The sequence below is a fragment of the Salmo salar genome, chromosome 09, assembly GCF_965601325.2.
Source record: "Salmo salar chromosome 09, fSalSal1, whole genome shotgun sequence".
Lineage (NCBI taxonomy): Eukaryota > Metazoa > Chordata > Actinopteri > Salmoniformes > Salmonidae > Salmo > Salmo salar.
In genome coordinates this window covers 30,051,095-30,077,002 of record NC_138299.1, presented here as the reverse complement: position 1 = coordinate 30,077,002, position 25,908 = coordinate 30,051,095, and the positions used below count along the sequence as shown (strand labels likewise).

Here is a 25,908-nt window from a genome sequence, read left to right as displayed (position 1 = left end):
CGGCGATTTTATTTTCCAATGATTGCACGTTAGCTAGAAGAATGGAATTCGCCTACGAATTCTCAGAAGGCAGTCCGACCTCCGTCCTCTTTCTCCATCATCTCTTCACACAACTTACGGGGATTTGGGCCTGTTCCCGGGAAAACAGTACGTCGTTCATGTCGGGCTCGTCGGACTCGTTAAAGGAAATAAAGCTTCTGCCGTTTGACATTGACATGACACATTTGGGTGAGGTGTCGCTCTGTTGACCGTCTGTGACAAGGTCAGAGGTCAAGCGGTCTGACCCTGCAAAAGGTTTTTAATCTTTGTAATAATTTCTCTTCACCTGTTCGTTTTTTTACGTGTGTGTGCTTGTGGACCTTGTGTGAATACTGTATACTCCATGAAAACTATATGCTTGTTCACATTTTAAATCTCCTCAAACTGTCATGTGTCATACACAATATCGGTATTTCTCATCTCCTTTCTCTCCCTCTATCATCTCAGTGGCACACACACCACCAGTGATCAAGGGTTAAACGTCAGTTGGCGGCTGCTGTGCACTGATAAAATAGTTGTCAGTTTGATATCATTGTACAGTAACCCCTTATCTGTCCCAAATGCATGCACAGCAAGAGATACTCTGTCGGTCTTGTACGAGAACATCAACAACTGCTTGATCACAATTTCCAGAACACAAGACACACAACAAAACAAGAGCCTCTTGAAAGAGATGAATGAAAGAGAGCGAGAGAAAGATGGTGTGTTTCAGGATTACAGCCTTCAGTCTGTACAGTGAAAGTTAGTCATGTCCCTTTAACACGTACAAATGCCAGTATTGTTCAGTATTTGCCCTCTGTCCTGTGTGTTCAAGGCTGTCAATGAGTAAGCTGGCTGGCTTTCGAGGAGGGAGAATTCTGTTTCGATACAGTGGCACGGTCACATTGTGAATTGTAAGATTGCCGTAGGCTACAGTCAAAGCTTTAGGTGTCAGGGAATACCTGTTCATTAACACTGTTCTTTGAAGTGTGAGTTTTCTGGTGTGGCCGAAACAACCTGTTCCTTTGTGCAAGCATGCATGGTGTGTGTGTAAGGATTACAGTGTTTGCTCATGGGTTACATGGACGAAAATGTTACATTTCAATATTATTTCAATATTTATCTGCAATATACTGTTTGGATTTTGTGATTGTTTGCATCAGGGGTGTAATCATTAGTCCAAACTGTTAAATAGTTGTGTTTTACAACAAAAACGTTCTATTTTACAAATACATGTAGGCCCTTCCCCATTTTGTTCTGTTTCTGTTCTGTTCCTAGTGAATACACCCCAGGTACAGAGCGAGGAGTAAAACGAGCGCCCTAATTTTTATGAGCACTGGCTTTTGTATCATCCTATAAAAATGTGTTTCAATGAACAGCATCCCATTTTGATTGGCTCAAATCAATGGGTTATTGATTGGCAGTGAGACCCCTCCCACCAGGTGAAAGTGTTTCAGAGAACACATAATGGAACTGACATTAGGTCACACTTGGAATGGTAGAATATAAACAATCTTAATGATATCAGTTGTCAGATGTTTATTTGATCTGAATGTTAACTGAGTATTTTTCTTTCTGCTATTGGACACAGGATGTTGACAGATGGCCTTGGGTTATGCGTTTGATTGGATTGTAACAATCAACACGTTATCCCTGTGAATCACAAGGTAAGCTATTTTGTATGAAATACTGTAGCTTAGTTTGTAACAATCTGTAGAAGCCATGTATATAATGAACATGTGTTTATCACCATTTCAATTTGTTTTACTTTGATTAGAATGTTTTGCACACTCGTTGATAACTGCATTTACCTACAGACACACTTTTTGCTGCTATCACAATCATTGATTGAGCAAGTGCAGTAAGTGATTGGAAAAGTCAGCTACTCTTACTTAATCATCAGTAAGTGATGTGGTCCGGGAGGTGGTAATAATTTATTTAATATTTTTTTTTAAATATTTGTTTTTTCATGTGCACATTTATTATTTTAAGCCCATTTTCTTTCTTTTTGTTGAAATATTGGTGCTGATTACTGCCAGCAATATAAATCCCTCACTATTTTGTTTAAAATCATGGCAATGTTTTTGCTGTCTTACCATCTACTGTGAGGGGCTAAGCAGGCTCTCACCCTCAAATGCATAAGCAATCAGCCAACACCTCCTTAAAGTAGATATGGGTGCAGACAGAGCTGGGTTTTACATGACAATAGGGTGATTCCTTACTAAACTAGGGCAAAACAAGTCTGTCACTCTTACGTTTTCCTTTTGAAAAAATAATTAACATTTGTATCCGTAATTTTGAAATGCCTGTAGAGTATATTATGTTCAACAATTTATTGAAAAATAAGCCATCATATTTTTTTTAAATATTATGTTTATAATTTTCAATATTCATAACTTACTGTAAGGAAATGTATTGAAATCAAAATACTACTCATATTAGAGCAAGAGGTAAATCTTCACATGACACCAATTTTTGCTTTGTAGCAGCTACAGGTGAAACATTATCGAGTTTTAAAGGAAGCCTGGGTTAGGCCAGATGTCGGAAATATACCAGCTTTTATTATTTCTTAATTATGCTTTTAGATATGTCAACAATCCTTCATCCAAAGAACCATTCTTGGATTAAATTTTTTGAAAATCCTCAAAACATGGTCTTTTTGTCATATAGCTTCGTAAGGAATCACCCAATGAGAATTTAGTCAACATTGTGAATATACAAAGAACTCTAAACATTACTTTAATAATATTATGTGCAAACTGTACATGGGTAGGGTGTAGCTAAATCCTGTGTACAAATGTGTACTCTGCTCTGGCAACTTTTCTTTGATCATGTAACCATAAATGTGTCCATATTGACAATCAATCCAACTATACACAAACTAAACACTTATTTCAGTAGATGAAATGCTTGTCTTTCAACCAAGCACATGAAAGCATGTATTCACCTACCCACTTTCTCTCCACCTCGCTCACTAACGTGTCCCCCTAAAACAGCAGTTGCCATGGTGCAGGTGAGAGAGGTCATGGGGCCATGGGCAGTTCCAGGGTTGGGGTCATTCTCTTCAGATTTCGTCGTGTTCTCTCTGCTCTTCCTCCTCCTCTCCATCATCCTCGCCCTCTGCACTAACTGTAGAAGGTCAGTGATCAACTATTTTGCATTCTAAAGGAACATAACTTATTTTGTTGCATAAGAGAGAGTATTTGATGCCTGAGTATATGACCATACATGGCAGGATTACAGGTATGAGGTGTAGGTTAATGTATGAATGAAACATGCATGGAGTTCAGTGCTCCAGGCTACAACCAGTTCACCCCTCCCTACAGAACATGATAGACTCAGGTTAAAATAACAGAACACTTTCTCCTACCCACTGTGGCTATGGCGAGAGTGGTTTTACATGTAAACCATGACTAGAAAAGTAATGTATATGTAGGAATGCTCACTGGGTACTTATGGATCATTATCAATGTGTGCTTGATCAATATCATGACATACTCTACACTGCAGGAGTATCATGACATACTCTACACTGCAGGAGTACGCGTCCTCCCCAGGGGTGAACTGAGGAGGACCGGCTCGTGGTAATGAGTGGAATCTTGGGAATGGTATCAAACACATTTTTGTTCACGTTTGATGCCATTCCATTTGCACCGTTCCAGCCATTATTACGAGCCATCTTCCCCTCAGCAGCCTCCTGATGCTCTACACCTGATGGTGACAGTCTTTCAATGCCATATTGAGTGGTTTTGTCTTCTAGATAATCATAAACCTATCTATATCTCTAATGCATGCACTAATATGCTCACACACACTCCAGGAATCGCTCTGGCGATACATCACGAGACAACACATTTCACATAATGTACATAATGTAAAGTGTATATGTTGATGCCACCAGTAGGTCACTCATTGTCTGAAAGAAAGAAAAAAAAAATTGAGCGAGAGACATTTTTACATTTTAGTCATTTAGCAGACGCTCTTATCCAGAGCCACTTACAGTAGTGAATGCATACATTTCATATTTATTTTTTTGTACTGGGAGAGAATACACATACCTTCAAACACTGCATTCCATGCATGTCTCCAATGATTTGATAGTGTCAGTGCAACAGTTCAAACTGTTCAATCAGACTAATGGGTCATTCCTCACGAAACTGTCAAACAAAGACCATTTCACTAAATTATATCCATAGAAGGGTCCTTTGGTGGAAGGATTGTTGACCTGCATTTGCCATTTGTATCTGGAAGCATAATTGAGAAATAATTAATCAAAGTCGGCATATTTATGACATTTTAGCCTAACCCAGGCTTCCTTTAAAACTCCATAATGTTTAATCTGTAGGTGCTACAAAGCAAAAGTTGGTATCACATGACGCTTTACCGCTTTCTCTGTAATATGAGTAGTATTGATTTCCATAACATTTCTTACATGCATTTATGAATATAAAAATATAATCATGAATATTGAAAATATAAATTGATATAATATAAAATTCAATATTGTTGAACATAATATACTTTACATATCAAAGTTCCAGAGTGTGATCTCTGCTACTTTTAGTTATCACTGTGCCTACGTATAGCTCCATGACCCCGGCCACAGCAAAGTTTGATACTAGCCTATGATAGATTTCATGACTAGAGACTCAAATAATACAGCAAAGAGCTGCTGTTTTTGAGTGAGTTCATGTCTAAGTTTTATTCAACACTGTCAACACTTTTTATTCAACACTACTACAAAACATAAAACAAGCTTCTCTCTACTTCTGCTCGCGCTGCAGCTGCAATGAATGAGTAGCTGATAGCCCTGCGGTTTTATTATTATTATTATTATTATTATTAGCAGCTAGTCCTGTCTATTTTAGAGGAATATTTCACTATCTGGTCATAGGAACAACATGAATTTGTTCCTGAGGCAGATGTGGTGCGACTGGAGATTCGCCATCAGGTGGAAGACTGTGTCCCCTCTTTCTGGTCAGCCTTGCTGGAGGAAAGGAAGGAGAGAGTGGGACCGTGAGAGGCAGATCCTCTGCTGCCCTCTTTCTGCTGAGACTAATGCTGTGTTCAAAACAACTGGGAACTCAGAAATCTCAGACTTCCAACTTCAGTGAGTTCAAGACAACGGAGTACTCGGGAAAATGTTTTTAAATACAACTGAGAAACATTGTTTTGAACTGTCATCCAACTCGGAAACTCTGGCACCTTTCTAGAGCTCTTTCCGACCTGAAGTTCACTGATATCATAATATTTTTCCAAATTCCTAGTTGTCTGGAAAGCACCATGATAATCAGCGACAGGTACTTACGCTATGTGGACACCCCTTAAAATTAGTGAATTCGTCTATTTTAGCCACACCCGTTGCTGGCAGGTGTATAACATTGAGCACACAGTCATGCAATCTCCATAGGGAAGCATTGGTAGTAGATCGGCCTTGCTGAAGAGCTCAGTGACTTTCAACGTGGCACTGTCTTAGGATGCCACCTTTCCAACAAGTCTTTGTCAAATTGCTACCCTGCTAGAGATGCCCCGGTCAACTGTAAGTGCTGTTATTGTGAAGTGGAAATGTCTAGGCGCAACAGCTGTGAAGTGGGTCTCACAAGCTCACAGAATGGGACTGCCGAGTGCTGAAGCGCGTAGCCTGTAAAAATCGTCTGTCCTCGCTTGCAACACTCACTACTGAGTTCCAAACTGCCTCTGGAAGCATCGTCAGCTCAAGAACTGTTCATCAGGAGCTTCATGTAATGGGTTTCTATGACCAAGCAGCCGCACACAAGCCTAAGATCACTATGTGCAATGCCAAGTGTCGGATGGGTGGTGTAAAGCTCGCCGCCATTGGACTCTGGAGCAGTGGAAACGCGTTCTCTGGAGTGATGAATCTTGCTTCACCATCTGGCAGTCCAATGGACAAATCATGGTTCGGACTAGGCCCCTTAGTTCCAGTGAAGGGAAATCTTAATGCTACAGTTGTAGCGGTATTTATTAGAGAGGGGTAAAGAGAGATTTTGTTCGGGCGCCAGGCAGGTATTAACCATGCCGAAAGTAAAAGAGTAGAATAGCGAGAGTACCACTACCAGACCCACACACATCAGCAGAAGAGACTGCCTAGAGTGTAGCCTGTTTACCAGATAGGGGGTGTATTCTCTCCACTGGCTATAATACCCACATCACAGCACAGGGGTAACCCCACCAAGAATACCTCATACAATAATAATAATGGCAGAGCAAATGAACAGCAACTTCATAGAAACAATTTACAAGAAAGAACCCAGTCATCAGAGGATTTGCAATAATCTGTATTATCTTCCAGTGGAGGAGTGCAGAGGGTATGAATGTGGGGGGTGTTCATAGACAAAACAAAGGCCTTAAATGTCCACAATCTTCTCGGCCACATGTCATTAGTACACACCACCTCAATACAGTTCAAATAACAATACACAACTTGCAAGCAACCTCCCTTTTAACTAAAATGTTCACCCAAACACTTCTGGCAGGGCAATAATAGTCCAGCTCAAATGAACATCAATGGGAAGTGCAGCTGAAAAAGTAGAAAGTCTACTGCAGTGTAAAGCACTGGAACGATAGAGGGAAGAAAGAGAGAGGGCAAGAGAGTTTAGCTGTGGTCTTCAGGCTTGTAGTTGTCCTGTTTGACCGTCCGATGGTTTGTATGTCAAAGCTTCGCAACAATGTTGCTACTAATCCATGCGATACAACCACGACCTAGAGCGGTCACACCGATGATTGAGTTAAATACTTTATAAACTACACACGCTGAAAATCAACAAGGACATCTGCAGCATAGCACACACAAACTGTCGCGCCAACCAAGAGCTCCTCCCCAGAGAGCTGAAAGAGCTCTTTATTTCCTCCTTCCTTACTGCTGATGCTTTCTTAGTGGCAGCGCACGGTGACGGCTCCGTGCAGGATTTCGCCACAGTGTACAATGACATTCTAGACGATTCTGTGTTTCCAACTTTGTGGCAACAATTTGGGGAAGGCCCTTTCCTGTTTCAGCATGACAATGCCCCCGTGCACAAAGGTGAGGTCCATACAGAAATGGTTTGTCGAGTTTAGTGTGGAAAAACTTGACTGGCCTGACCTCAACCCCATCGAACACCTTTGGGATGAATTGGAATGCCGACTGCGAGCCAGGGCAATCGCCAAACATCAGTGCCCAACCTCACTAATGCTCTTGTGGATGAATGTTGCGGGGACTTGTTTTCAGTGTTCCAACATTTTAGATGAAAGCCTTCCCAGAAGACTGGAGGCTGTTATAGCAGCAAAGGGGGGACCAACTTCATATGAATGCCCATGATTTTGGAATGAGATGTTCGACAGGCAGGTGACCACATAGTTTTGGTCATGTAGTGTACCAGCAGTCCTGTAACAAAGGGAATTATTACAATTTATGCTCAGCTGTGCCCTGCAAGTGCTACACCAACTGATCTATGTTATCAAAGTTAGACTTGCTTTTTGACTGCAAAAGTAATCTTGACTCAAAAGAGTTTGACCACTTCTGTAGAGTATTTTTATGTTCAACAATACACTGAGTGAACAAAAATTAGGAACACCTTCCTAATACTGAGTTGCACCCACTTTTGATCTCAAAATAGCCTCTTCGTTGGGGCATGGACTCTACAAGGTGTCAAGCATTCCACAGGGATGCTGGCCCATGTTGACTCAATGCCTCCCACAGTTGTTGAGCATTATGGAGTCTTAAAGGCCCAGTGCAGTCGTCAAGGTAATTTTCCTGTGTTTTTCTATATACACTGCTCAAAAAAATAAAGGGAACATTAAACAACACAATGTAACTCCAAGTCAATCACACTTCTGTGAAATCAAACTGTCCACTTAGGAAGCAACACTGATTGGCAATACATTTCACATGCTGTTGTGCAAATGAAATAGACAACAGGTGGACATTATAGGCAATTAGCAAGACACCCCCAATAAAGGAGTGGTTCTGCAGGTGGTAACCACAGACCACTTCTCAGTTCCTATGCTTCCTGGCTGATGTTTTGGTCACTTTTTTGAATGCTGGCGGTGCTTTCACTCTAGTGGTAGCATGAGACGGAGTCTGCAACCCACACAAGTGGCTCAGGTAGTGCAGCTCATCCAGGATGGCACATCAATGCGAGCTGTGGCAAGAAGGTTTGCTGTGTCTGTCAGCGTAGTGTCCAGAGCATGGAGGCGCTACCAGGAGACAGGCCAGTACATCAGGAGATGTGGAGGAGGCCGTAGGAGGGCAACAACCCAGCAGCAGGACCGCTACCTCCGCCTTTGTGCAAGGAGGAGCAGGAGGAGCACTGCCAGAGCCCTGCAAAATGACCTCCAGCAGGCCACAAATGTGCATGTCTGCTCAAACGGTCAGAAACAGACTCCATGAGGATGGTATGAGGGCCCGACGTCCACAGGTGGGGGTTGTGCTTACAGCCGAACACCGTGCAGGACGTTTGGCATTTGCCAGAGAACACCAAGATTGGCAAATTCGCCACTGGTGCCCTGTGCTCTTCACAGATGAAAGCAGGTTCACACTGAGCACATGTGACAGACGTGACAGAGTCTGGAGACGCCGTGGAGAACGTTCTGCTGTCTGCAACATCCTCCAGCATGACCGGTTTGGCGGTGGGTCAGTCATGGTGTGGGGTGGCATTTCTTTGGGGGGCCGCACAGCCCTCCATGTGCTTGCCAGAGGTAGCCTGACTGCCATTAGGTACCGAGATGAGATCCTCAGACCCCTTGTGAGACCATATGCTGGTGCGGTTGGCCCTGGGTTCCTCCTAATGCAAGACAATGCTAGACCTCATGTGGCTGGAGTGTGTCAGCAGTTCCTGCAAGAGGAAGGCATTGATGCTATGGACTGGCCCGCCCGTTCCCCAGACCTGAATCCAATTGAGCACATCTGGGACATCATGTCTCGCTCCATCCACCAACGCCACGTTGCACCACAGACTGTCCAGGAGTTGGCGGATGCTTTAGTCCAGGTCTGGGAGGAGATCCCTCAGGAGACCATCCGCCACCTCATCAGGAGCATGCCCAGGCGTTGTAGGGAGGTCATACAGGCACGTGGAGGCCACACACACTACTGAGCCTCATTTTGACTTGTTTTAAGGACATTACATCAAAGTTGGATCAGCCTGTAGTGTGGTTTTCCACTTTAATTTTGAGTGACTTCAAATCCAGACCTCCACTGGTTGATAAATTGGATTTCCATTGATTATTTTTGTGTGATTTTGTTGTCAGCACATTCAACTATGTAAAGAAAAAAGTATTTGATAAGATTATTTCATTCATTCAGATCTAGGATGTGTAATTTTAGTGTTCCCTTTATTTTTTTTGAGCAGTGTATTTCAACACTGAGGTTGGAATAGTACTGTGAAAATTATGATAATTCCCATTTAGTGCAAGAGCAGTTTTAATAAGACCACACGAATTTCAGCCTGTTTTGTGGTGGTAAATGTGGTGGTAAATGAGTTAGTAGACCAATAAGAAAGAGATCCAAACCTCTCTGCCAATACAGCTAGTTTTCAGTTTTCCCCTCCCCACTCACACCACTCCCAGACATTCCTGACTAAATTCTTGCTTGAGAAATTACTCTTTGCTAAGAAGCTGTTTTTGTTTTTCATTTCTTTTCCAGTTTAATTGAAAACAATCACTGGAATGTACATAATTGTAACCCAGAAATTATTTGATATTAAGAACGACTGCATTGGACCTTTTTACAAGGCAATTGCACTTCCTGATTTGGTGTCGTTTAGATTTGGTTCATTAACAAATTATAGCGGCCATGACTGAATTCAAACAGGAGTTTGTTTCGGGGTGGCAGGTACTGTAGCCTACAGTAGTGGTTAGAGTGTTGGGCCAGTAACCTGAGCTGACAAGGTAAAAATCTGTCGTTCTGCCCTTGAACAAGGTAGTTAACCCACTGTTCCCCGGTAGGCCGTCATTGTAAATAAGAATTTGTTCTTAACTGACTTGCCTAGTTAAATCGAGTTTAAAAAAAAAAACTTTGGTGTGGTTTGTGGGTGTCTCTGGGCTAGTTAGGGACTGTCAATAAATTACACAATGTTCAAGTTGCGCACTTTTTTTAGTTTTCTCATTAAATGCTTTCAGTATTGGTATATGAATTAATACAATTTAGTTGGTTTGAGGTTAAGTAATTTTGAGCTATTGGAATTTTAACATTGTCCCATGTGTAATTTACTGACTATCCCGAACTGACCCCATTTATGTTGTGAAGTCTCACACAACTCTGCTTTGCATTAGACTGACTTTATGACCAAAATGATCCTATTTACACGTTGTAGTCAGTGTAAATACCGATACCAAAGGCTGTTTTCTAAATGAGAAGTTGATTTTTAGGAGAAGTTGCTCTTTAACGCCCTAAGGTCGATGCCCTTGCGGAAATCTAATTAGCATAGTAATAAAAATCTGTCAGTTTAAGCTAGATGATTTTTTTTTTGCATTGGATACATCTCAGTCCACTGCATGCGCCTGTCGCACTTCCGCATCTGCGGTAACAGAGCTACAGCGGTGTTTGTCAGACCATGAGACATCCCAAAAATCAGTCTTCTCACAATGTCTGTAGCGTCCAATTTGGCTTACTAATTATGACCCATCTATGGACCAATGAGACTCTCATGAACACAATCGTGTTCTGTTTTGCTCTACAACCCCCACAAGCGTCTTGGGACTTGTCTGAAGTTGGCACAGCCGATCTGCCAACTTCCTGTAGCATCTAAACAGTTTTGGCTACACACTAACATGACCCCATCTGTGGAAAGATGTATGTCAGTTGCTTTGCTCTAGGATGCCCACAGGTTTCCCAAAACTCATTTGAAGGTCCCCCAGTACCAGCTGCAAAAATGTATGGAACTACAGTGTATTCGGAAAGTATTCAGACCCCTTGACTTTATCCATATTTTGTTACGTTAGTCTTATTCTAAAATGGATTAAATACATGTTCCTCACAATTTACATACAGTACCCCATAATGACAAAGCGAAAACGGGCTTTAAGAAATTTTTGCAAATGTATTAAAAATAAAACAAACCTTATTTACATAAGTATTCAGACCCTTTGCTATGAGACGTGAAACTGAGCTCAGTTGCATCCTGTTTCCATTGATCATCCTTGATGTTTCTATAACTTGATTGGAGTTCACCTGTGTTAAATTAAACTGATTGGACATGATTTGGAAAGGCTCACACCTGTCTATTCAAGGTCCCACAGTTGACAGTGCATGTCAGAGCAAAAACCAAGCCATAAGGTCGAAGGAATTGTCCGTAGAGCTCCGAGACAGGATTGTGTCGAGGCACAGATCTGGGGAAGGGTACCAAAAAATGTCTGGAGCATTGAAGGTCCCCAAAAACACAGTGGCCTCCATCATTCTTAATTGGAAGAAGTTTGGAACCACCAAGACTCTTCCTAAATCTGGCTGCCCGCCCAAACCGAGCAAGCGGGGGAGAAGGGCCTTGGTCAGGGAGGTGACCAAGAACTGAAGGGTTACTCTGACAGAGCTCTAGAGTTCAACTGTAGAGTTGGGAGAACCTTACAGAAGGACAAACATCTCTGCAGCACTCCACCAGTCATGCCTTTTATGGTAGAGTAGCCAGACGGAAGCCACTCCTCAGTAAAAGGCACATGACAGCCCATTTTGGAGTTTGCCAAAATTACATTAAGACTCTCAGACCATGAGAAACAAGATGAGCTGGTCTGATGAAAACAAGATTGAACACTTTGGCCTGAAGGCCAAGTGTCACGTCTGGAGGATACCTGGCACATCCTTAAAGTGAAGCATGTTGGGCAGCATCATGCTGTGGGGAAGTTGTTCAGCGGCAGGGACTGGGAGACTAGTCAGGATCGAGGGGAAAAATGAACGGAGTAAAGTACAGAGATATGGGATGAAATACTGCTCAAGACCTCAGACTAGGGCAAAGGTTCACCTTCCAACAGGACAATTACCCTAAGCACACAGCCAAGACAATGCAGGAGTGGCTTCAGGACCAGTCTCAGAATGTCCTTGAGTGGCCCAGCCAGATCCTGGACTTGAACCCGATTTGAACATCTCTGGAGAGACCTGAAAATGGCTGTGCATCGACGCTTCCCATCCATCCTGACAGAGCTTGAGAGGATCTGCGGAGAAGAATGGGAGAAACTCCCCAAATACAGGTGTGCCAAGCTTGTAGCATTATACAAGATTTGAGGCTGTAATCGCTGCCAAAAGTGCTTCAACAAAGTTCTGAGTAAAGGGTCTGAATACTTATGTAAATGTTATATACTTAAAATGTTGCTTTTAATACATTGGCAAAAAATTCTTAACTTGTTTTTGCTTTGTCATTATTGTGTGTGTGTGTGTGTGTGTGTGTGTGTGTGTTGAGGATTTTATATATTTTTTTATCGGTTTTAGAATAAGGCTGTAACGTAATAAAATGTGTAAAAAGTCAAGGGATCTAAATACTTTCCGTGTGTGTGTAGCTTTGTAGAAGCAGAACGTTCACCACACATCAGTTAGTATGGTGGAGAGGTGAGGAGTGATATATGCCGATTAGTAATGAGTAGGATTATTAGGTGGCTATTATGGAAATGCGACCAGGTTGGAAATTTTGCCAGAACACCGAGGTTAACAGCCCTACTCGTGCCATGAGATTTTTAATGACCACAGAGAGTTAGGATACACGTTTAACGTCCCATCCGAAAGATGAATGTGCAATGTCCCCTTCACTACCCTGGGGCATTGGGATCTTCTTAGGCTAGAGGGGATAGTGCCTCCTACTGGTCCTCCAACACCACTTCCAGCAGCATCTGGTCCCCCATCCAGGGACCGACCCTGCCTACCTTCAGAGGCAGGCCAGCACTGGGATACAGGGTGGTATGCTGCTGGCTAAGCGTACTGTAAGCATTGGTAGATATTTCTTGTACAAGTTCTGATTCTCTAGTTTGTGTTGTTCCACAGGCATTCCTTTACGCTCCGGGATGGTGGTGAGGAGGTGGACAGAACCCAGTCACAGCTGGTCAGAGTGGTGAGAGATGGGACGGGCAACAACAATGATGACAGCTATGTCCTGACCAGGGTTACACTTGGGGTGGGCGCTCAGAAGTCGGTTAGATTGGAGGTAGGGAGATACGTAGGAAGCAAGGAATGAGTAGAAGGGTTCAAGGGGGTGAAGGGAGGGATGCAATGGATGGAATCATTTTGTGAGTACTTTGTCTAGAGACCAGTGGTGAGAGATGGGTTATTCTGAACCCAGTATAGCTGTGATGTCATTTGCTGATGATGATATTTGATTGACAGGTGAAGCTAGAAGATGCCCTGGCCGCCAGGGAGAACCCAATGATCAATGACATCAGAAAAGATGAGAGTGGTGGGAAACCCAACTGTTCCACTTTTTTTTCAGGTGTTAAGTAATTACAACGAGCAGAGAGGAGAAATGGTAGTTTTACAGTGTGTGTTCGGTTTTCATCTCCTCCTTGGTTAGATTTCAGTCCCAGACCTGAGGACAGTGTCATTGGTGTACCGGATCAGCCTCCTGCTGAGCAGGATGTCACCTGGTTGAAACCCTGGAGGAGCCACAGGGAGGCACCTGATCAAGGTGCTACCTTCACCAATCTCTGTTTCACTCTCTCTAAGTTTCTCTCCCTCCGTATTTCTTACATGTGTCTGGTTGCGTCCCAATCTCTCCTACCTCCCAACATGTTCACTTCCCTTCACCGACTTGAAAGGAAATTACTGGCATAAGAAATATTGATATAAACTCCCTTGCCTCCACCAATCCAATTCTATTAGATTTGTGGGAAGTAGAACAACTGAACATTTTTAGAATAAGCTAGATATTATTGGGACATAGCACAAGTGTAGTGGGTGAGTTTAACAGGTGTCTATTGATGCCCTGCAGGTGATTCTCCAAGTGCCTTGCAGATTGCCAACAGAACCCCCATGGTCATGACGATTATATCTCCTTCGCCTCCAGCAACCGTCGACATTGGTAGGCAATCTCAAATCATCCGTGTGCATTTCCTCAAACTAATGGGGCTCAATCTCTCTTTGGCCAAGCTTCAGGTTAAGTGAAACTTCTCAATTATTTACTACTTCTCTCACCTTGTAGGTGACCTGAGTGATGTCCTGAACTTCACACCTGAGCTCCACTTTATCCCAGCCCCCATTGTCATGGTGGAAGTCGACACCCCCCTTGAATCTTTATCCCCACCTGTCTATTCAGAGGACACCCTAGATGCCACAATCGTGAGCAGTTTTGAACCTGTTGATGTCCCCATTGTGGAGGTCCCCATCATGAGCAGCCTTAAACCTGTTGCTGTCCCCATCCTTGAACCTCTGGTTGTCCCCATCGTGAGCATTCTTGAACCTGTGGAAGTCCCCAATGTGAATGTCCACATCGTGAGTAGTTTTGAATCTGTGGAAGCCCCCATCGTGGATCTCCCCATCATGGATGTCACCATTGTGAACAGCCTTGAACCTCTGCAAGCCCCAATTGTGGATGCACCCATCGTGAGCAGCCTTGAACCTGTTGAACATGCAGATGCCACTGTCATGAATGACCTTGATATCCTGAATGCTCCAGTTGGCTTAGAGAACCTGGATGCCCCAGTCATCAACAGTCTTGACACACTGGTGCTGGACGCTCTTATTGTAAACAGCCTTGAACCTGTGGACATCCCTGTCATCAATGACCTTGACACTCCAGATACCCCCATCATAAATATTCTTGACACCCTGGAGCTGGATGCTCCCATCATAGATGTCCCCATTGTGGACAGCCTTGCACCTGTGGAATTCCCCATCATGAATGACATTGACCTCCTGGAGAACCCTGCGGAGTTCAGCTCCAGCTTTAACCCTCAGCTTGAAGTAGAGGTTCATGTGGAGGGTGAGGACCAGAACCAGGGGCTTTCTCTGTGTGTCCAACCTCAGCGTACCTATGAGATCATTGGGGAGCCCAATCCTGATGAACCCTCTGGAAGTGGACCTGGCAACCCCAGGCTCTCAAACCATAGCTGAACTGGTCCATAACTCCACCACACATTCTGACGATGACACAACCACAGTCACCGAGCCAGCGGACCTGGAAAGCCCAGGCTATGATACTATAGCTGAACTGGTCCAGGATTCGAGTGCAACCACACTGCCTGACGATGACCCTATCACAACCACAGTCACAGAGCCAGGGGATCAGATAACCCCTGCGTATGAAACCATTGCTGAACTGGTCCATAAATTGAGCGCAACCACACTGCCTGACGATGAGCCAATAAGAACCACAGTCACAGAGCCAGGAGAAGGGCTTGACCTTACAAGCCCTCTCTCAGTGGCAGAGGAGGGTTTCTGTGACGGGGTGGAATCCAATGTACGCTAGAGTGAGAAAGAAGCTTAGTAAAAGTACCACCCCACCACCTGTGCTTCCATCGGAGGACGAGGAACCGGAGGGATTTTCACCTCCATTACCAGAGAGAAGTGGAGAGATGGAGGGATGATCATTGTAGAATATCTCATAAGACTTCAAATGTGTGTTACGTCATCAATTATATTTATATAGACTCAACTGTGTCATTTCTGGTGGAACATGTCTCAGATGATGAAGATAAGGGTTGTACCCAGTACATATCTTATACGATCTCATATGAGACGGGTATCTCACTGTCCTATCCTTCATATACACTATTTCCAGTCCTTTCATTAGCTTTGCATTGAACTCCGTACAATGCTATGCTACATATTCCATAAGGAAGGACCCTAAGCCCAGAGTAGAACTGGGTCACCTAACATGTTCCAGAGTAGGCTTTATGTTTGTATTTACTAACACATTACAGTGTGAAGTGGCAATTACACAGTAATAAATCATTGAGTTACAGGTTTCTTTGAGATTCATTCAACTTGGTCCACTTAAGATTCTCTCCCTCTCTAGAATTACAAACATTATACTTTAATGACAATAGTGGTGCATTCTTAATAAATAATGTATATCAACAAATTAAATGGACAACATTATGGGTGTGTCCGAATACCCATACTTAAATAGAAGGCTTTTTGGGTATGCAAAAATGTTTTATAGTATGTGTCATTTAGAAAATGTAGTATGCTTTAAGTGCAAGGATGTCATACTAATTTTGGCTTTAAATCAAGTAGAATTTGCGCATAGAGAATGACAGAGGACTCCAGTGGCCAAAAACTTGTTTTATCATGGGCATTGAGGACTTTCACCATTTTGAAGTAGTTAACTGGATGGGACTTACTATGGGTTAAGGAAGGCTAAAATAATTCCATCCAGGTCCAAGGATAGATCAGCCAATGAATTATACTTGTGCACAAACATTACATAACTGTAGGGGCAGTAAATCGCCAACCTTGGCTTTATACCTGTTCAGACAACACACTCCGGATGGCAGTATGCAACCTTTCAGTTTGTTTACCAACTGTACTAAAATGTACTACTTTAAAATGGAGATGTCCTCAATGGTGCTGCCCATGCTCTTACAGACGCCATAATGGGACAGATACATTGTTGTGTCCTCTAACTAGCTCTATGAATTTGCTGCACACTATTGAGGAAGATAATTGTCTTTTCACACAAGTATTTGACAACAGCTGATAATCAGAATAGGGGACCCGCTCTACAAAAATGTATAAATAGCAGGGAACAAACGCGTTTGAGCATTAGATGATGCCTTTTCAGTATGGCTGAGTGGTATGTTGATATTTGTTGCTTACTGCATACATTTTTACTAAACAGTACATTGTAAATAGTATGTTGTACTATTAGTACACAGTATGTAGTTTTAGTAAATAGTGGGCAAGTTGGCATTTCCATTTATTTATTCAAAGCTTTACAGGTGAGGGGTAAAACCAATCATTTAGAATTTACGTACAATATAAAACAAATATTAATTCAGTGTTGTAAAATGTCTATTGTCATTATTAGAACATATAGGCTGAGCAGAATGAAATACAAGAGGACAGATGTAATACACCATTACAATACCACATTGCAAATCTGTACCTCATTCATTCCAACTATTTAATTTGAAATTAAACACATGTATCAGAATTCCAATTCAAAATATTGTTTAAGTGCTTCTGTGTGCAGATGCAATTAACTTTTCTCACCACAGTGGGGAAGTACAACTCACTATCTCTTACTGGATTTCTCTCTGTCAGTGGAAAGTGAGATGCCAAAGAATGTGTCACATTCAGCCCCTCTAAATCCTGCTGGATACTGTCCCCACCCTTCCTCAGAAGGGTGGGAACACCGCAAGAACTATGGTCAGGAAATTAAACTTAAATACACATCCCTAGCACATACCTTTTAAAAGTAGGCATTGAGAGAAAAACATGCCTTTCGCTCAACTATTATAGCATGCCCATAAGCCTTGTTGAAATAAGTGGTCTTTGAGCTGTTTTACTCTAGACTGGGAAATCGGAATAAACAAGCTCCGACTGGGAAAATACATTTTGAACGGTCATCCAACTCAGAATAGTAAATCCGGCCTCTTTCTAGAGCTACGACTTGAAGATCAATGACGTCATCATGATTCGGCCTTGTTTGTTTCCGAGTTCCCAGTTGTTTTGAAAACACCATAAATCCAGAGAATGCCAGACTTTGAAATTCGCAACATTAAGACTACAAAACTACAAGGACATTGCTCAATGCCAAATGTTTTGTAAGACCGAATTGTTTCTGCAGCAATTTTGTGGGCTGACACGATGTTGAATCCCACATTGGAATAGACCACTGGATGATTCTGTCTATTACCCATTGACAGACATATCCATGGAGATAATTAATAGTTTATTAGATTGGTTGGTGTCTGTAGCCCTGCATGGTGCTGCAAATGCAGTATTTAATTTATTTATATATACAGTACCAGTCAAAAGTTTGCACACACCTACTCATTCAAGGGTTTTTCTTCTCTAAATTGTAGAATAATAGTGAAAACATCAAAACTATGAAATAACACATGGAATCTTGTAGTAACCAAAAAAGTGTTAAAATATATTTTGATTTGTTTATATTTGAGATTCTTCAAAGTAGCCACCCTTTGCCTTGATGACAGCTTTGCACACTCTTGGCATTCTCTCAACCAGCTTCATGAGGTAGTCACCTGGAATGCATTTCAATTAACAGGTGTGCCTTGTTAAAAGTTAATTTGTGGAATTTCTTTCCTTCTTAATGCGTTTGAGCCAATCAGCTGTGTTAGCCCTATTTGATAAAAGACCAAGTACATATTATGGTAAGAACAGCTCAAATAAGCAAAGAGAAATGACAGTCCATTATTACTTTAAGACATGAAGGTCAGTCAATCCGGGAAATGTCAACAACTTTCTTCAAGTGCAGTCACAAAAACCATCAAGCGCTTTGATGAAACAGGCTTTCATGAGGACCGCCACAGGAAAGGAAGACCCAGTTACCTATTCTGCAGAGGGTAGGTTCATTAGAGTTAACTGCACCTCAGATTTCAGCCCAAATAAAGTAACAGACACATCTCAACATCAACTGTTAAGAGGAAACTGAGTGAATCTGGCCTTCCTGGTCTAATTGCTGCAAAGAAACCACTACTAAAGGACACCAATAACAAGAAGAGACTTGCTTGGGCCAAGAAACATGAGCAATGCATATTAGAATGGTGGAAATCTGTCCTTTGGTCTGATGAGTCCAAATGTGATTTTTTTTGTTTCCAACTGCCGTGTCTTTGTGAGATGTGGAGTAGGTAAACGGATGATCTCCGCATGTGTGGTTCCCATCGTGAAGCATGGACGAGGAGGTGTGATGGTGTGGAGGTGCTTTGCTAGTGACTGTATGTGATTTATTTAGAATTCAAGGCACACAACCATCATGGCTACCGCAGCATTCTGCAGCAATACGCCATCCCATCTGGTTTGCGCTTAGTGGGACTATCATTTGTTTATCAACAGGACAATGACCCAAAACACACCTCCAGGCTGTGTAAGGGCTATTTGACCAAGAAGGAGAGTGATAGAGTGCTGCACATTTTTACTACATGATTCCATATGTGTTATTTCATAGTTTTGATGTCTTCACTATTATTCTACAATGTATAAAATAGTACAATTAAAGAAAAACCTTTGAATGATTAGGTGTGTCCAAACCTTTGACTGGTACAGTGTGTGTGTATATATATATATATATAAATCTGCGTCAATATGGCACTAATCAAGAGCTTAAAGTTCCTCTGTGCCCACATCACTAAAGAATTAATTAACATGGTTCACACACACCAACAGTCGTGGAGAAGGCACGACAATGCCTCTTCGATCTCAGGAGGCTGAAAATATTTGGCATGGGCCCTCAGATCCTCTAAAAGTCCCACAGCTACACCATTGAGAGCATCTTGATTGGCTGCATCACCACTTGGTATGGCAACTGTTTGGCATCTGACCGCAAGGCGCTACAGAGAGCAATGCGTACGACCCAGTACATCACTGAGGCCGAGCTCCCTGCCATTCAGGACCTCTATACCAGGCGGTGTCAAAGGAAGGCCCTAAAAATTGTCAAAGACTCCAGACACCCATGTCATAGGCTGTTCTCCCTGCTACCGCACAGCAAGCGGTACAGATGCACCAAGTCTGTAACCAACAGTACCCTGAACAGCTTCTACCTCCAAGCCATAGGACTGATAATTAGTTAACCAAATAGCTACCCGGACTATCTTCATTCACCCTTTTTGCTCTTTTGACTCATCACATACGCTGCTGCTACTGTTTATTATTTATCCTTTTGCCTATAGTCACTTTACCCCTACCCAGTGTTGTAGTACTCAAGACCAGATATTGAGTCTCTTCGTCTAATCTCTGTGTCTGATACTTATTTATTCGGTCTTGACTTGGTCTCGGACAATGAGGACTTGTAATTTCTTCCTGAGACCAGACGAGACCAGTAGAGTAAAACCTTCAGAATTTCGGCTCCCATTCAGTCAGCGCATAAAGCCGCTTTGCCAGGCCAAATATCCACACCCCTTTTATGACAATATCTTATCACCTATCGAAACCAGGGCTTCCTACTTTACTCGTAACATTACTGTCCTTAACTTTTGTTGAAAAATATCCTCAAACTTTGTCGCGCTCGTCAGAACTTCCTTAATTCGCTGGTAGGGAAGAGTGGGGGGAATGATTTAAAGTTGTGTCCTCACTATTAGTAAGGGGAGACCGGAGGAAGTTGTATTTTTATCTATTATAGATCTGTTTGGGTTAGTGATGATTTGTAGAGTGGCTCCCTATTTGCACTCAGCAGGCATTTTTTCACCATTCTGAATGTCTAAAGCAGCCTTTCTTAAAGTATGGGTTGCAGTTGTTTTTTTTTATTAGTAGGGAGTCAGGGTCTCAAATTACTGTTGAGAGTTAGAAAATATGCCATTTAGCAGAAGCCTTTATCCAAAGTGACTCACAGTCATGGGTGCATACATTTTATCTATGGGTGGTCCTGGGAATTGAACTGCCTACCCTTACAAGCCCCATGCTCTACCAACTGAGCTACAAAGGACCACACATTTCATGTAGAATAGTAGAATACACAAGGTGAAATTTTGAAATTTGGTTGTGCATCAGCAGCTTTTCTCTTTTTATGTTTGTCACTCAATTAGCCATCTCAGCTAACAATTTTTAGATTGGTAAGTTAGTCTAGCCAGCTATCTAAACTTGTAGCTTTCATGGACGAATACCGACCGGACAAGCAGGGCATGTGCCCATGGGCCCTGACCTACTGGGGGCCCACATTGATTTTGTTAGTCACTCTCACTCAGATATTATATTAACAAGGCATAAGTCATGGCCCAATGTGTAGAATTGCAGGAAATTAGCTTTAAAAATGCAATTTTCTTATCTCTGCCACATGGCAAAATGAGTAGAATTGCATGAAATGTTTTATAAAATTTCTAAATGCTTTCTCCCTCTCATGGCAAAATGTTCAGACGTGCAGAACACGTGCTTTAACACTGCAGCATTTTCTCTCCCAATTGCCGAATGTGTAGAATTGCTGGAAATTAACTTTAAAACTTTTTTCTCTATGCAGTCAAGAGAAGGGCCACTAAAAATGTTTGCCCGTGAGGTGGGGTGCCCGCCCCAAACAAATCTCACTTAGGATCTCGAAAAGGGGGCATGTTTTCATAAGTTTGGGTCCCAGGAAAACACAGCATTTCTCATTTCGGTCCCAGGCTGAAAAAGTTTACGAATCCCTGTTCTAAAGAATCCATATGTTCTTCTGAAATAGGAACACAGAATTACTGGACATTTTTAACTTGTATTATGGTGCCGATTTTACACAATTACAATCATGGTCTTGAATTGTACTGTCATTTTTCTGGTCTCGGTCTTGACTCAGTCTCGAATAAAACACTGACCCTACCTATATGAACTGTACATATCTACCTCAATTACCTCGTACCCCTGCACATCGACTCAGTACTGGTACCCCATGTATGTAGCCAAGTTATCATCACTCACTGTGTATTTATTCCTTGTGTTAAATATATATATTTTTTTTCTCGATTTTTCTCTCTGCATTGCTGTTTTTATGAAACATGTGAAAAATAAAATTTGATTTGATCAATAGTGGACATGCATAAAAGAGTTTGCTATATTGTATAATGGTCTCTATTACTCTTTTTTTGTATCTGCTTTAGCACAGTAAACTTGATCCCGATTGTAGCTCCAAGATGGCGGCAATTGGAAAAAACTAAAAAGTAGATTGTGCTGATTTAGTGGCACATTGAACCATGTCACATATCCTAGTTTAAAGTAACTATCCTGTGGAAATCTCACTTTTAAAAGTTAATATTCTCTTAACTCAAATAATGTTGTTCACTCATTCTATACTCTTATTTTTGGCCAAAGCATAAATTGGGAAAAAAACCACCTCAAACAGACCGTTTACATTTATTTTGTTGCTATTTCCTCATAGAGGAAGATGTCAGCTGGGCAATCAGCAGTCTACTCGCCTTAACATTTTTAATGAATGGTATACGCCCACACCATTCTGTTGTTGGAGTACGCCAACACCATTCCAACACAGAAAAACTGCTTTTTAACATACTTAATTGCCAGTTTTTTTAAGGAAAATTATTAAATTCCTATTGTAGTTAATTATAGGTCCTATTTCATATACATTTGGAAATACTGGCCAGTTACTTAATCTGTGGGTAGTGCTAAAACAATGGCATCATATCTGAATTCCTCCATCATTATGCACATCCACCATTCATTCATTCAAAAAACAAATATTTGGTTAAAAAGTTATCCTGCTATTTTAGTCTCTCCTGTGAGGTCAACTAAACTCTCTCTCTATGGTCTCCATCAGGTCCACTTCTGATCCATCGTACAGAATAACAGGCATGGAGAGAGAGGGGCCATTGCCATCGTCCAGGACTCTGGGGAGGAACCGATAGATATCTCAATAATTGTAAGAACAATAAAATAACTGGCAGAGAGGGTTTCAGACATAGCCTAAAGAAATAGGTTGAATGAAACTGTGGACCAAATTCTGATGCGCAAATGGGCTCAATCAGTACGGCATAAAGGCCATATCTATATAGCCACGGTCTATTTCCAAATTATTTACATTTACAATTAGATATGTTATTACGGTCTTTATTTACAGCATATTTCCATGTTGTAAAGAATATAAATAAATGAGCCACAATAAAACAAGTTGTTTGCAGACGTGGAACTAATCTGATCTGCCCAAAGCACAATGGCTTGGTATTTTGATATGCTCAAGGTGAATTTGATCTTGCCCGATCTTCAGTTACTACAGAAATCGTGTGTGTGCGACACTGAGCTAAAAATGAATAATTTATGAAAGAGCAGGATAGGCTACTTACGAGTCTGTTTCTGCTCGAGGCACTGACTCCACACAAGCTGACCCCGTTGTCAACAAGTCCTGTTAAGAGTTTTGACAACAGAGTTGGCAGAAAACAATATAGAGTTTGCAGATAACTTAAAACATGCACAAGTAATTTTAAAACAGGAAATCGTAGATCAACATGCTGTCAATTTGATTATCCTTGTCCATCACAACTGACCAGAATTAGATAAAATAATATTCTTACATTTTCCTGAGCGCCGCTTGAGAACTGAATTTGTGTATTTTTGCAAAACTGGTTGAAGACTGGGATGCCTTTCTTGTCCTTGACTCCAACAGAACCGTTATCTGGACAACATGCCCCACTCCCCTCCGACAATTCAGAACTCTGCCAGTGTGGGGTTGAATTGAAAACGCTTTCATTGTGGACTCGACTGGAATGACATAACCCATATGTATTAGACCTGATGAAAGGTTTCGTTTGATACGTTTTCCTCTTGGAACGCAATTCCCGATTGTCATATTCCTGTAGAACTCGATTCAGTTCCACATCAATGTCATCATCCTCTACGGAAAATTCAGAATCGTGTCCTTCACTGTGGCAGTCGTGTTGCGCTCTATTTCGTGACTGACTTAAATTCGTAGATTTGGTTATTTTCAATGGTTTGAACAAGTGTCTTTCCTCTTTCAAAACGTGGACTGTGTTGTCATCTCTTCTGAATGAGTTTATCTCGTTGACACTGGAAGGAGCAACCTTCTTTCCTCGACTACTACCGCTACCCATGTTGTTGTTGTTGTTGTCCCTTGGCACCAGGCTGTAAAAACTTACAAGGCACAGCAAAGGCACGCTCCCATTTCCAGTTCGCGTTGGCCCCCCACCAAGAAATCTAAGAACTCAGAAGTTAAACATTAACTTGTCTCCACGCAGTAGCTCGTACAATAATTCAGTTAATTTATGCACGGGGTGAAAGCGGTCATTCTCTCTGTGGCACAATGGAATCATAAAAAAAAACGAAATCTGAAAATGTGAAAACGAAATCAGAATTGCCGCCTAGATTAAAAAGTCATCTGAGTACCAAGAGGGCATTTGGTGAAACTTTCCAAATGTTATTGTGTTCCTCTGAGGTCCATGACGTCTCCATCCATTTAAGAACACTGTCTAAAAGCGCACTGTTTACAATCCTACAATTGCCCCGCCGAGTGTCGTCACCATCAGAAGTTCTGTAGATAGCCTTCTAGCCCACTGTAAAGCTTTTACGGTGCCTGCCTGAGTCTCATGGGTGTCCGGATGAGAACAGCTAGACTGGACCGAGACGCTCAATAACAACCGCTTACAATCCTATGGCGAGGAGACCGAAAACTCCTCCCTCTCCATCACGTTGTATAGAGGACAAGTAAGATACCGCACAGTTAGAAAATTCCAGTTGGATAAAACCCCTCCTTTTAAATATTTGTTCCAACTTTTCTAAATAGCCAACAGCGAAGTAGATAACCTCACCTCTAAATTGGCTTATAAACAATTCTGAAGCAATTGATTGTTTTATTCCAAAACTTCAAAAGAAAAATGTATATCTTGATCAAATGAGTTGCAGTAGAAAACGTGACATGAGAAAAGTCCATGTAACTGAACGGCATGAGCTAAGAGTAAGCTATAGCCAAACAGATGCTACCAACCACTGGTCCTGACTCTTTTCCTAACTCGGAACACAATAAAATGGGGATGATTAGTGACAAAAAGAATGGAGCAATTAGTTTGATATATCTTGGCCATGTCTTGACAGCAGCATTACCTGTCTGTGTTTGACTAATAGGTTTTATTGAGGCAAGTGAGGACAGTACACAAAGGATGTGAGCCTCTGTCACAGATCAGTAGTGTGTATAAGAGACTCAGAGACCCTATATTGAGTGATTAGAGGTCCAGTGCTGAGCCACACAAGAGAGGGGCATTACATTCCAACATAACAGGCTTCCCGGAGATTCCTCAATAAGTCATTGTTTGGAGTTGTTCTCTCTCTCTCTCTCTCTCTCTCTCTCTCTCTCTCTCTCTCTCTCTCTCTCTCTCTCTCTCTCTCTCTCTCTCTCTCTCTCTCTCTCTCTCTCTCTCTCTCTCTCTCTCTCTCTCTCTCTCTCTCTCTCTCTCTCTCTCTCTCTCTCTCTCTCTCTCTCTCTCCTCTCTCTCTCTCTCTCTCTCTCTCTCTCTCTCTCTCTCTCTCTCTCTCTCTCTCTCTCTCTCTCTCTCTCTCTCTCTCTCTCTCCAGACTATGCAATCTGCTCATGCTGGAGAGCTACCAAGTCAAAGACACCTGGCCTAGAGGCCTTTTGCTGGGTTCTCATCTGTTCGGAATCCAATAAAGAAAATGTTGGGCGTTTTCTTCACATGAGAAAGTTAAAGAACATAGATGCATTATCACAAGTGTGACATAAAACAGTATCCTTTCCAGACTTTGCACCCGGCCTGGAATGTCACAGAGAGGATTCATATGGTTGCCTATCTAACATTCCTCCCACTGTATATCATTGAATGTTGATTTCTAGCTGTGTTTGTGTTCCTGAGCAGACCCCTCTCTGTTATTTACTGTTACATTCGCATGTCCCAGAAGGGTTGAGAACATCTGGATCTCAGCTCAACAGCTTCCAGACAAGGGAGAGAGGGGAGTCACTTCTGCAGCTGTGGCATCCAGAGAACAGACCAGCTACATAACTGTGGTTTTCCTCTACTCTACTCTGCTCTGGCCATGCTAGAAATAACTCCTACATAGAGACACCAGTAGAGTTTTTTAATTCATTTTATTTTATTTAATCTTTATTTAACCAACAACTGCAACATTGCCAAGATAAAGCAAAGCAGTGCAACAAAAACAACAACACAGAGTTACACATAGGATAAAGAAACGTACAGTCAATAATACAATAAAAAAATATGTATACAGTGAGTGCAAATGAAGTAAGGAGGTAAGGCAATAAAAAGACCAATAGTGGCGAAGTAATTACAATTTAGCAATTTACACTGGAGTGATATATGTGCAGATGAGGATGTGCAAGTAGAAATACTGGTGTGCAAAAG

General features: G+C 42.0%; 1 protein-coding gene and 1 long non-coding RNA gene across 6 annotated transcripts; one reads left to right on the top strand and one right to left on the bottom strand.

Annotated features, from left to right (window-relative positions):
• Window positions 1-1,413: 1,413 nt before the first annotated feature.
• On the top strand, window positions 1,414-15,888 carry LOC106611162 (uncharacterized). 5 transcript variants are annotated; one of them, XM_045723564.2, is made up of 8 exons: window positions 1,414-1,516; window positions 1,610-1,685; window positions 3,018-3,156; window positions 12,974-13,133; window positions 13,313-13,382; window positions 13,497-13,610; window positions 13,914-14,003; window positions 14,124-15,888. In XM_045723564.2, exons 3-8 carry the CDS (start codon window positions 3,023-3,025, stop codon window positions 15,032-15,034), a joined length of 1,479 nt encoding a protein of 492 aa, XP_045579520.2. In that variant the 5' UTR covers window positions 1,414-1,516; window positions 1,610-1,685; window positions 3,018-3,022; the 3' UTR covers window positions 15,035-15,888. The 5 variants fall into 5 exon arrangements, with proteins under 5 accessions (XP_045579520.2, XP_045579519.2, XP_045579521.2 ...); XM_045723563.2 differs by having other exon boundaries at window positions 1,415-1,516; window positions 3,015-3,156; XM_045723565.2 differs by having other exon boundaries at window positions 1,458-1,685; window positions 3,015-3,156; window positions 12,974-13,040.
• A 929-nt stretch (window positions 15,889-16,817) lies between these two features.
• LOC106611161 (uncharacterized) lies at window positions 16,818-24,177 on the bottom strand. The gene is made up of 3 exons (XR_014378738.1): window positions 23,092-24,177; window positions 22,864-22,922; window positions 16,818-22,410 (listed from the first exon to the last, which is right to left on the bottom strand). It is a non-coding gene; the product is annotated as an uncharacterized LOC106611161 (long non-coding RNA).
• Between the last annotated feature and the right edge of the window lie 1,731 nt (window positions 24,178-25,908).

Coding starts and splice junctions, on each gene's coding strand:
- LOC106611162 (XM_045723564.2), top strand. CDS start 3,023: ATGGTGCAGGTGAGAGAGGTCATGGGGCCATGGGCAGTTCCAGGGTTG. Junction 13,383..13,496: donor CATCAGAAAAGATGAGAGTG/GTGGGAAACCCA, acceptor CTCCTTGGTTAG/ATTTCAGTCCCAGACCTGAG. Junction 13,611..13,913: donor CAGGGAGGCACCTGATCAAG/GTGCTACCTTCA, acceptor GATGCCCTGCAG/GTGATTCTCCAAGTGCCTTG.